General features: G+C 40.1%; 1 protein-coding gene across 7 annotated transcripts in view; it reads right to left on the bottom strand.

The window, feature by feature from the left end:
- Positions 1-12,584, bottom strand: part of LOC113028334 (calcium-activated potassium channel subunit alpha-1) — a 99,796-nt gene that overhangs the window by 35,596 nt on the left and 51,616 nt on the right. For 4 of the 7 annotated variants that reach the window (XM_026178526.1, XM_026178527.1, XM_026178528.1 and 1 more), the window contains 4 exons: positions 9,174-9,249; positions 8,274-8,349; positions 7,976-8,146; positions 6,165-6,256 (listed from right to left, as the gene is read on the bottom strand). In XM_026178526.1, coding sequence (XP_026034311.1) covers positions 6,165-6,256; positions 7,976-8,146; positions 8,274-8,349; positions 9,174-9,249 — 415 coding nt within the window. Of the gene's footprint in view, positions 1-5,987; positions 6,080-6,164; positions 6,257-7,975; positions 8,147-8,273; positions 8,350-9,173; positions 9,250-9,332; positions 11,836-12,584 lie in introns of those variants that run through there. The other 3 variants (XM_026178531.1, XM_026178532.1, XM_026178530.1) reach the window with 3 other exon arrangements.

Here is a 12,584-nt window from a genome sequence, read left to right as displayed (position 1 = left end):
GGAGGAGAACAGAAACACAGCGGTGAGCCTCAGGGTGCCCGAAACTTTCTCCTTTGGAAACAGGAACTGCACTGATTTATACTGCTGTCAGATGGACTGATGGACTGCACCACGCCCTCCATGTATCACTTGCTGGAAAGCACATCGGCTCCATCTCCACTGCACTCAGACAGTAACGCATTTTCCGAGTTGCTCTCACTTGTCTTCATTCTTTTCATATTTGTTGGTATTATAAGCAATAGCTCAACAATAAAAACTGCTGCAGAAGTGCAGGCTATAAATTCAGAAGTATAACTTGGTTTTCTGGCTATGTAAGAACATTTACATTTATTGTTATTAAGTATAAATTTATCCTTTTTCATGTATTTTATTTTTTTAGTTTGTTTATGAAAACTATTTTGTTTACTTTATTCTTGAGGCAGTCCTTCTGAAGTAACCATCAGGAAATGTGTTTTGTTTTTGGCATTTCCTCTCTGTAGCACAAACAGGTGCTACAGCTTAAGAAACGTGGTGCAGCTGCATCAATTCAAACTTAGTGCTGGAAGGCTTTATAACCCACTGCCATGTAAGGCTAGCTGTTTTGGAACTTCACTTAATGTGGTGGACCCTCCACACCACTGTGCAATAAGACTGAAAGTGTGTATGGCCTTTATATTGGATGAGGATTTCCTCATCCACACAGGGCCAAAGTGGAAAAAGGAATGAGCTGCCCTACTGCTTACTCAAGGCCAGATCATATTAGCAAAACTGGAGTGCCACACAGTGGGTGCCTCATGCACACCACAAACTACTTGACCTATCACAGAATAGGCCCAGATACTTCTTGCAACCTGGGTAGCTTCATATTTAAGACAAAAAACAAAAGCACTGTATGTTTTTATTTATTTAAAGGAGACTTATTAAGCTTTTCCTAGTTATTTGTCATATTGTTGCAAAGTTGGATGCTGATGATAAAGGTGGGCAAAGTTTCAAAGGTCAGCATACCGGTATGTGTAATATGTGACACAAAAGCTCAGTTTTTCAGACTATTACAAATATTTCACAGTGTTTTTTTTTTTACTTTTCATTCTGCATGAAGTCATTGAGAGATCTTTAATATGGTCATCTTGGGCACAAAGCTCTAGCTGTGAACATAGAGCTAAAACAGTCTACTTTAGCTAACAAATCAACTGCGGAGCTGCACCAATGACCAATGCCACATAAATGAGAATTTGAACTATGAATCATGCAAAAAGTCCAATAATAAAAAACATGGGACAAGAAATGAATGTAAGAGTTCCCTTTTAACTTGAGGCAAGAAAGCTAATAAGAATATTCCCCAAACTGCCAAAGCATATCTTTTAAACTTCGCCTTCAGGGTGTAGGTCAGACTGAAGATTAAGGCCAAGACTGTTGAAATAGCAAAGCATGGAAACATCACAAGTGGAGCAGGGCAATCAAAGTGTTTCCAGGCATACAAAAACTGATCTTAGCAAAAATCACTATGAAGCATGAAGCAATGGTACACGACAAAATGTATGACTTTAGCATTTTCTTCAGTGCTGAAAATGCAGGTGAGCTAAAGTATATGATTTTCTCAGAATTACTCATTGATGCCTAAATGGCTGTCCTTCAACCGAATTATATTATTACTGTATGTTATTATATAATGATAGAACTTTTAAAAATCATAATTATTTCTCACTGTGTGTCCTTGACATCCATATTGGTCTTTCTGTATTATGTTAAGTTAGCTCCAATGTAATTTGTTTTTCTCGTTTTATCTTATTAAGACTGTTTGTCTGACATGAATTGGAGTTTGAGTGATGAAGGAGAGGATGGATGAACAAAATGTAAAAAAAAAGAGAGAATAATGGAAACACTTGATTAACAAACACACATTTGGCGCACACACACTAACAGTAAGCAGCCTAATTACATCAAAAACAACCAGGATTTTCTCACAGTAAAATGATCAATCATGACAAAACTGTGAAATCTGGAAAGAAGGAAATTGTTCCCACTGTTTTGTTCAGAAATAAAAAATTTTAATGTTCCTTTTAACTGGGTTGCAACCATATTAGTTAGTCTGTTCCCTACCAACCTCTAATGTAAGTAACTATTTGTATTGGGGAGGAGAGTCTGTGCATAACAATACCAGTAAAACCTTTAGTCATATCAATCTAGTTAAGCAACATTACTCAAAGTAAAGCATAACTTAGAAAATAGATGAAAATAGTGATTTCCATCCATCCATCTTCATCCGCTTTATCCGGGGCCGGGTCGCGGGGGCAGCAGCCTAAGCAAAGAGGCCCAGACTTCCCTCTCCCCAGCCACCTCCTCCAGCTTATCCGGGGGAATACCAAGGCGTTCCCAGGCCAGCCGAGAGATATAATCTCTCCAGCATGTCCTGGGTCTGCCCCGGGGCCTCCTCCCAGTGGGACATGCCTGGAACACCTCACCCAGGAGGCGCCCAGGGGGCATCCTTGTCAGATGCCCGAACCACCTCAGCTGGCTCCTTTCGATGTGGAGCAGCAGCTGCTCTACTCTGAGCCCCTCCCGGATGGCCGAACTTCTCACCCTATCTCTAAGGGAGAGGCCAGCCACCCTTCGGAGGAAGCTCATTTCTGCCGCTTGTATCCGCGATCTCGTTCTTTCGGTCACTACCCACAGCTCGTGGCCATAGGTGAGGGTAGGGACGTAGATCGACCGGTAAATTGAGAGCTTCGCTTTTACACTCAGCTCCCTCTTCACCACGACGGACCGGTGCAGCGTCCGCATTACTGCAGCTGCAGCCCCAATCCGTCTGTCGATCTCCGGCTCCCTTCTCCCATCATTCGCGAACAAGACCCCGAGATACTTGAACTCCTCCACTTGGGGCAGGAACTCATCCCCGACCCGGAGTGGGCACTCCACCCTTTTCCGGCTGAGAACCATGGCCTCAGATTTGGAGGTGCTGATCCTCATTCCCGCTGCTTCACACTCGGCTGCGAACCGTTCCAGTGCGAGCTGGAGGCCCTCACCCGATGAAGCCAACAGAACCACATCATCTGCAAAAATCAGAGATGAGATTCTGAGGCCACCAAAGCGAAAGCCCTCCGCCACTTGGCTGCGCCTAGAAATCCTGTCCATAAAAATTATGAACAGAACCGGAGACAAAGGGCAGCCCTGGCGGAGCCCATCACCCACCGGGAACGAGTCCGACTTATTGCCGGCAATGCGAACCAAGCTCTTGCAACGGTTATATAGGGATCGAATGGCCCGTAGCAATGGGCCAGACAACCCCATATTCCTGCAACACCTCGCACAGGACACCCCGAGGGACACGGTTGAATGCCTTCTCCAAGTCCACAAAACACATGTAGACTGGTTGGGCAAACTCCCATGCACCCTCAAGTATCCTGGAGAGGATAAAGAGCTGGTCCAGTGTTCCGCGACCAGGACGAAAACCGCATTGTTCCTCCTGTATCCGAGGTTCGACTAACGGACGAACTCTCCTTTCCAGCACCCTGGCATAGACTTTCCCAGGGAGGCTGAGGCTGATTTATTAATCACTATTTAACCTAGCTATGGAAAACATGAACTTCTGATTGGCTACAGCCGTCCAGATCACTGTTTGAGGTATCAAAAACTGGTAGTAACCATTTTCATTACAGTCTTTCACTTCTTAACATAAAAAATAATATTTAAAATTAATTCTTTCCTCTTTTACATAAACTAAAAGTTAAAAAGCAAAAATTAAGTTAATGTCAATTCAATTCAATTTTATTTATATAGCGCCAAATCACAACAACAGTCGCCTCAAGGCGCTTTATATTGTAAGGTAGACCCTACAATAATACATGCAGAGGAAAAAAAACAACACATATGACCCCCTAATGAGCAAGCACTTTGGCGACAGTGGGAAGGAAAAACTCCCTTTTAACAGGAAGAAACCTCCGGCAGAACCAGGCTCAGGAAGGGGCGGGGCCATCTGAATGTTTTTATGCATTTAAGAATTTTTCTATGTAAAATGTTGATGCTTGAGTTTAGATGTTCTACAAGACAGACAAGAATTAGGGGATAAACTTTACACATAACGGAGTCTTAACCCATCTCACTATTGCATTTTACTTTAAATACATAAGTATGTATTAAAACTTTGAATAAACATATTATTTGAATATTATTAAAATGGCTCAACTGACTATAGTTGTGGGGTAACCAGAACTTTATGATGAGTTTGACATAGATACTGCTACTTATTAACATTACATTATTACTTTTTTTTTCTTTTTTTTGAAGTTATATTGCTGCTGTACTGTATTGAACCACGATGACGCAATTTACACTTCAATCCATAAAAGGGATCGCTAAGCTACGTGACCTTTTGAGTCATTGGTATGGAGTCTGCACAGCCTCTCCCCATTTTTGTTACAATGAAACAATTCCCAACAGGATAATCACAGTTTATAACACAGTGAGAGAATCCTACAAATGCCACTATTAAGCATGACAACAGTACATCGATATGATTACACTGAAAAATATCTGCCTTTTCAAGATATTTGTGGCTGTTATTTGAGTTCCTAAAGTCATATTTTCTAAAAAAAAAAAAAATTTGGAAAATCTTTACCAAATCATTATTATTATAAAGTCCTTTTATTATACAGTCAAGGCAAAAAGAAAGTACACCCTCTGTCAATTCTAAAGAATTACATATCAGGGCATAACAAAAATAATATTTAGCCCTTAACATGTTTTAAAGTTAGGCCAATACAACCTGGGATGACACAGTGACATATAACACCATGCCATTATGTATTTATACCCTTACAATTGACTCTAGATAACTTTGGTATACAGGAGTTCATAGCTGACTCAAAGGCTGCAATGTGTCCAGGTTCATGCCTAAAATCATCACTCCTCCACCACCTTTGCTGGACAGTTGGAGCGAGTTGTGGTGCTGTGCATTGTGGCCACTTTGGTCCTCTCTGTCCAAACGATAGAAGACTTGCAGTTTGTTCAGATGCAACTTTGCAAACCCAAGCCTTGCGTCCACAATCTTTTTAGAGAGAAGGGAAGCCATGCAAGTCTTTTTCTAATAGTACTATCACACACTTTAACATTCGCCATGATAACTAAGGCCTGTAGAGTCTGAGAAGTAGCTCTTCTGTTTGTTTTTTGTATTTTGAGCATCGCACAGTGTGACTTGGGGGTGAATTTGCTGGGATGTTCCCTCCTTCATAGATTGGCAGCTGTCTTGGATGTTTCCCCTTCATCCTCACTGCAGAATAATGGACTTCAAATTGTTAGCAGGTGCTTTATAACCCTCCCCAGACTGTTGGGCACCAACAACTCCTCTCTCTCTCATTGCTGATCTCTTGGCGTTGTGTTTACCCACGCCTGAACAGGCCAGACCAGCAAACTGCCAAAACTTCTGCCTCACACTTTTGACCGTTAATGAAGTTCTTGTGATCATCAGCAACCTTGTAATTCCAATGGAAGTTGTAGAAGTGTACCAAGTTTTTCACACACTGCTTCTGCAACTTGGTATGGTGTAATACATTTACTTAGTTTCAGGACCTTTTTTTATCGCCTGTATTTAAAAACTTAGAACTGACAAAGGGCATTCTTTTTACAATAACTGTAAATACTTACTGAAAACAGGACACTTATTTTATGAAAATGACTTTTAGGACTCCGTAACAGACAATCACTTGCTTAAATGGAGATTTTTTTTTCCAGCGTAAAACCAGACATTCATTTATTCAAAATAAAAAAAAAACTCCAGCAATGACAGCTTGTACACATCTAAAAGCAGCAGAAATAAATACACATTTATCATGGCCAAGTTCTTCAGTCACAGTGTGACTTTAATGCTCATTGAGATCATTACAATTCAAATCATAATCATGTCACCTCTTTATGAGAGGGCCACTTGAGTCACACAAAACCACACCATTACAAATCTGCTGTTTTGTCTGTCTGTCTGTTTGTTTTCTATTTTATTTATTTGTTTGACTTACTTTCTGCCTCTGGTCGAGTTATAACTCCCTCCATATTTCTTCCGATTAAGGATGAGAGCAGCAATTTCTGGCACGTAGCGAGCAAACATGGCCTACATGCATGGAAAAGAAAAAGAAAAGGGCATGCAGAGAAGGTTCTACTGCGGCGGAGGCAGTAGAGCCTCCTTGAATACTTACTTTCTCCCATTAACCGCACTATAGGAACCACCATATTTCTTGCGGTTTCCTATTAACTCTATGATTTCAGGGACGTAGCTTGCAAACATGGCCTAAGGAGAAGATAGGAGACAGAAGAAGAGACTAAAAAAAAGACAAGCAAAGAAGAGCAGGTCCTCTATTTTAACTTTAGAGAAATCTGTGAAGTCTGAAAGAGGAGCGCTACGCGCTGGAGTAGGTTTTTTTTTATGTGTTAACAGGAAAACGGTGAAAGAGAAAAAGAAACGTGTAATTATTCAAATTGACTGAAGAAAATCATGTGAATGTAAGCTGACGTTATGTCACAGTTACATTCACAATAGAGAAAAAGTATGACAATGGAATCCAGTTTAAAGGCTAATATTTTCAAATACTGAAAGAATAAAGGAGAAAAATGAAAGCAGATGAGCGACATGTTGAAGAAAAAGAAAAATTAGAAAAATTAAGAAAAAACCTTATGTGCCATGTTTCGCCCAACAAACACACGTCGGGTTGATTTCAGTAGCACAGCTCAATGGATGGCAAACAACTTATGGCTGCACGCCACTGCCCAACCACCTGAATATTCCTGCGTGGAGGAGGCAGACGTGCCAGCTTACAACAGATCCAAGAAATTAGCCTAAGTATAAAATTTGTTTTTCTTTTTACAGTGTTTTTAAGAAAACACCTCAGCCTTTCCCCTTCAAGCTTAGAAAAATCTATCAGCATAAAATATATTTTGTATTTTGTTGTTCTGACCCTTCAAATTAATTACAAATCAATTCATCATTTATACCTCTGCTTTTCATTGCCCTACAATAATAGAGAAATAAAGCTGCACAGTGCCCTCCAGTGGGCAAACTACACAATGTCGATTAAGACTTCTGGCTCTAATTTAACTAACAGTATAGATAACCACTCTCATTCTTAATGACGTGTAGCACAAAACAAAATGCAATCGAAGGGAAAAGTGGGCCTGATTACACCCTTTGAAGGTCTGAAATTGGCTTGATGTCTGTTTCACACTGGTGATTTTACAGGCCACTGTGCAGGTGAATGAAAACTGAAATATTTTTTTTTTAAAAAATCTTCACCAGAGAAGCTATATAGTCACATGAGCCCCCTAGCATGCCTTTTAAGTTTAACGGTAGATTATTATTAACCTTTATTATGTTTTTTTTGCATAGTATTGAGCAAAACGAAAACATTTCAGATTTAGATGACTGAAACGTCGCTTTAATATACCTCAATCTTACCTCAGTTAAATCCAGGTATTTGATCATATCAAAGTACTGTATGTCCACGCTGAATAATACTTTATAATCCGGTTAACTGTGCCCTCTAAATCGTCATTGCCTATTTTCTTTATCAGGTAATTCGGGTCTGTGTTAAATCCCCGACGGGATATTTTCTGCCAGACTATTCTGAAAGAGGACAGCAATGTTGCTACATCCATATAAAGCTGGGCTGTCATGAATCAACTCTATCTCACTGTGTTTGTTGGAAAGAGGGAGGGAAGGCAGGAGGGTGGAGCCACCTGAAACCGTAGTACCTTTACAGTTAATAACAGATGCAAAAATTCTCAAATATTCTACATGTCATTTAAATCAAAACTTCAGCATTATACCAAAATCAATGCTGCAACACTGTGGACAACTCATACAGTACATGACATGCAACATACTGTGGTGAAGTGGTGAGCCACAAATGCACTTCAATGTGAACAACAGGTGAAGCGGGCGTCTCGACTTAAGTCCCAGCATTTATGTGATGGAGGATTTTAAGCGGGAATAAGTAATGAGAGGGATTTTTACCAAACCACCAAGGATGAAGAAGACCATAAACAGGCGGCCCAGGGTGGTTTTTGCATACACGTCTCCATAGCCAACAGTGGACATTGTAACCATGAGTAAGTAGACACATTCCCAGTAGGAAAGTGCCTGGGAATTTTGGAAGTTTTCCCAAGGATCCCCTGAGTTTTCCACCTGGAACAAAGGTCAGAATTTACACAACGACCACGGAAACACACAGGTCTTTGATGAAGCAGTAAATAATTACTGATAATAGGCATCCAGTTGCTACACAGCACCACCACATTTTCACCTAACTTACCAAATGAATGAACCCTGCTGCAGTTAGCCATGTGCTTATGAAGATTGAACACAGGTTCACCAGCTTAATCGAGTTGCTATGTTAGAAAGAGCCAGACAACAGAAGATGAAGTATTAACTGTAGCTGTTACACCGGGATAAGAAGCCAAACTGGAAGCCCTAGCTCACACAAAAATTCAGTCTATGCTTTAAAACACATTATAAGTCTGAGAGTGAAATCAGAATTAAGGTTCAACCTGAACTATTAGAATATGCAACATGGGAGATTTAAGCTCTTAAAACTGTAGCTCCTACTTGAATTTATAGCTTGTACTTTTTCTTGTGTTGTGGTTAGCCATGCTATTCTTGTTACATATGGCTTTGCAAAAATAAAAATAAAAAAAATCCAAGCAGGCTCCAGGATATTTCCATCATATACAGCTGAAAGTTAAGCCTAATGTCAGTGTAAACAAATGCATTATAAAAGAGTCTGTTATCTTTAATGCGTACTATAATCAGGATTTATTAAGTATTGCAGTGTATATGTTATTGCAGTGCTGTCCCTGTTTGACTTCTATCCACTTCTTTGTCTGTTCTGTCAAGTGAGAGGATTATTCTAAAGCATGTCGATATACTCAAAGCTCTTTCTGACGTGACATCTGTGCAAAACTCTTTAATTCTAAGCAGAAGGGGCACAGCAGCAATCTCTTTTGTTCACGACTGCATGATATGGTACGGTGATATAGTTCAGTGTGCACAACACACAAATACACTTGATGTCAGCGTTTGCCAAATGAAACCTTGTGTTTATTTTGCTGTCAAAATAAAACTACATTCTTTCTTCGCGTGAAGCAAAAGGCAGATGAAAAACAAACTGTCAGCTGTATGAACAAAAAAGAAGAAAAAGCATCAATAAACTTACCTTGTCTTTAGTATATTCAAAAACTGTAAAATTTCTGAGAACTGTATCAATCTTAAGGCCCTTAAAAACCTCAAACCTGTGAGAAAATAAACATAAAACACTGATTAGCAACAAGTCAGGCATCGTGAATGATATCTGATCGTCATTTAACAACCATACCTTTCATACTTTCATCCATGTTTACAAGCTTCATTGGATTCATATTGACAAAAAGTAAAGTCCAACAGATCGACAGGTACTAAGCACTTACGATATTAAAAGAAAATATTTGAAATATTTGTGGGGAAATAAAGCATAATAAAAAACACAAAACAAGCTTGGCACCCCAGATCTTCATCAACTCATAACACTGTGTTTTAATCTCAAGAGCCCCGCTCTGCACCGGCATCTACCTGATACGTGCGTCATTCCCAGTGGATAAAACTGAACGTGGACGAGATGAAAACCTGGATTAGAGTAAAGACAGGTGGATGCTGCCACGCCAAATTGAATGAGTAAACAGATGTGACGTCAAATCCTAAATTTGAGGGTATTTATTTGTTGGGAGAAAAAAATGGAGCCGGTGCACGCTGCCAACAGTCCAAGGACGGCAGAACACCAACAAACGCCAGCATGAGCTCCTGCTCATAATCACCACTTGGCTGTATTCACATTCAGGTTAAATGACGACCGTGTCATCGCGTGTTTAATGCCGTTACTGTCGATAAGCTCAGATGATCTGCCACAAAATCACATCTGATAAAGTCAAATATTTGCGCTACGCTTCATCGCCGCACTGCAGCAAACAGCCTGCTAAAGGGCGCCTCATATCTGAGCTTGAAATCTAAATGATTCATAGAACTCACTCATTTCGAGAAAGAAAAGCTGCACTATTCACAGTGTTTGAGCTGCATAAAAAATTAAACGCCACCTCAGCCAAGAGAGAGCAATCAAGTTAAATCCGTATCCCTCTGCATTAATTGGGATGATAAATTCTCCTGCTGGAGTGGATTTGTGTGAATGCCAAGTGACACAAATCAAAGACATTACAGGCAATCATTCAGTTAGAGAAAATAAAAATAAATCATCTTTTTTTTTTCTTTTTTATAACAACTAACTGTGTTATGCCGTGCCAAGCGAGTGTTTGCCAGATGCAGAGCATAGCACAGAGCAAATTTTGAACATGCTCCAGCTGACCCACAGCATCCAACACAGGGCTTTAGAAAGCGATTCCCCTCCGCTCTCACGTCCTGAGGATCTTACCCCAGTAGGAGATTACATGGAAGCATGCACCGAAGCTGTAGCAAATGCTGTCCTGGTCCTCTTTATCAATCACCTGGCCGTGGCCCATCCTCACCCTGTAGCCATTCTGGAAGAGCTCCCCGGTGGATTTTTTCCGTCTTCTTGTACTAGAAACCTTCTGGGAGTGTGTGCCTCCATCAGGCCCCCTGTACACTAACATCTTAGTAGGAATCATGTCTAGAAATTGGGTGAAAGTCTTCAGCTTTAGTCCGAAATCTACTTCACATCCACGTCTTCACTGTTCTTCGTCTGCCTTACCAAATATTTCACATGAAAAAAAATTTTAAAATCTCCTCCAGAATATAAAAAAATTAAAAAATCCACAAAAACAGTCAGGTGCTTTCATGTTTCATATTTGCACCCGACGGGCTGGCGTCAAAAACAGGTCTTTTTTTCGAAGAAGTATTTTGATCTGATTTACCTCGGACCTTCACAGTATCCTCGTGGCGAGCTTAAAGCAAACCCTTTTCCCATCAGGATATTAGAGTGTAAGCTCCTTTAGGAATCATCCAGGGAAAGGAAGAGGCCAGACAGCAAGTCTGTCCATCAGCTGGCTTCACAATGTAGCCTACATCTCATCCCAATAACACGGCAACTGCTGCTGACAAACCAAATTTCATTCTCTAATCTTGGAAAGGCACAGAATGTATTGTAGTCTCACATTTAGAGCAGGAAACAAGATGTCATGTGAACAGTAAAGCTGTGTAGGGAAAAATGAAAAGCTTTGGCAATCACTGTTGTGTTTTACTATGGATTTAGTGCTTCAACAATAATCCCTAAATTAATCGTAGCTGATGTAATAGCTGTTATTGTAGTTATACAAAAAAAAAAAAAATCACCGTACAGAAAAAATACATGAACTGAAGTTCATTCATTCATCCTTTTAGTGCATTTCAGAAGACTGGGCAGTTCAATTAAAGGACTCGTTTTAATATTCAAGTGATATTAAGAGTAATCTGAAGAGAACTAACTGAGAAAAGAGTGAAATTTTAAAAAGAGGGTTTTTTTCAGGTCCTGTAATTATCTGAAATGTATCTGGGCTCTTCAACCTCTTTATTTATTTAACACATATCACAAATATTTAAATTCGGTTACACTGGTGCACATCGGTGCAGTTAGAAAGGTACATAAAAGAATAACAGCTGTAAAAAATAATCTGGGCTCATTTTACTACTTCAGGACTTCATTGTTCTTACTAATTCATGACTCAGATATCAGTCCACGAAGTGTTGCAAAGAGACGTGAGTGAAGGCGCCAAAAGCCAAAAACACTTGGAACCACAGATCAGTAAACTAAACATGCAAAATATGACATTTTTCTATGAGCAAAGATGCATGTCAACTTACACTCACCAGCCACTTTTTTAGGTACACCTGTTCAACTGCTTGTCAATGCAAATATATGATTAGCCAATCACATGGCAGAGTGCTTCAAAGTAATAAAAAGACCAAGATATGCAGAAAAGCATCTGTGGACAAACTCTGAAGCAGATGGGCTCCCACAGGAGAAGACCACACCAGATTCCACTCCTCAGCTAAGTTGTTTTTGTGGGGAATATTATCTTCACATACTGTGGGCCCCTTAGTAGCAACTGAGTATTATTTAAATGCCATGGCCCACCTGAGTATTGATGGTGATGATATTCATTACTTTATGACCATAGTGTAACCGTATCCTCATGGCTGCTTCCAGCAGGATAACATGCCATGTCACAAAGCTCAAATCATCTCAAACAACAACAGAGCACCTTTGTTATGTGGTGGTATAGGAGATTGTGGATGTGCAGTTGACAAATCTGCAGCAATTCCATGATGCTGTCATGTCACTATGGAACAAAATCTCTAAAGCATTTTTCCAACAGCTTGTTCAACCTATGCCACAAAGAATTAAGGGAGTTCTAAAGCAAAACAGGACCGAACCCAGTGCTAGTAAGGTGTACCTAATAAACTGTCCAGTGACTGCATACGAAGCATAAAAACCCAGAACCAAAAACTATTATCTTTTCAGCTGCTGCAGTTTGTTTCTGCGTGAAATATCTGAAGGCATATTCTCCGTAACATCCAAAATGTGTGTCATGCTCGCACCCCGAAGCCTGTCATGCATCAATGAGCTTGTTAATGTGCGATAATA

This window comes from Astatotilapia calliptera, chromosome 8 (assembly GCF_900246225.1).
Source record: "Astatotilapia calliptera chromosome 8, fAstCal1.2, whole genome shotgun sequence".
Taxonomy (NCBI): Eukaryota; Metazoa; Chordata; class Actinopteri; order Cichliformes; family Cichlidae; genus Astatotilapia; species Astatotilapia calliptera.
Note: the sequence above shows the minus strand (reverse complement) of the source record. Positions and strands in the feature narration are given on the sequence as shown.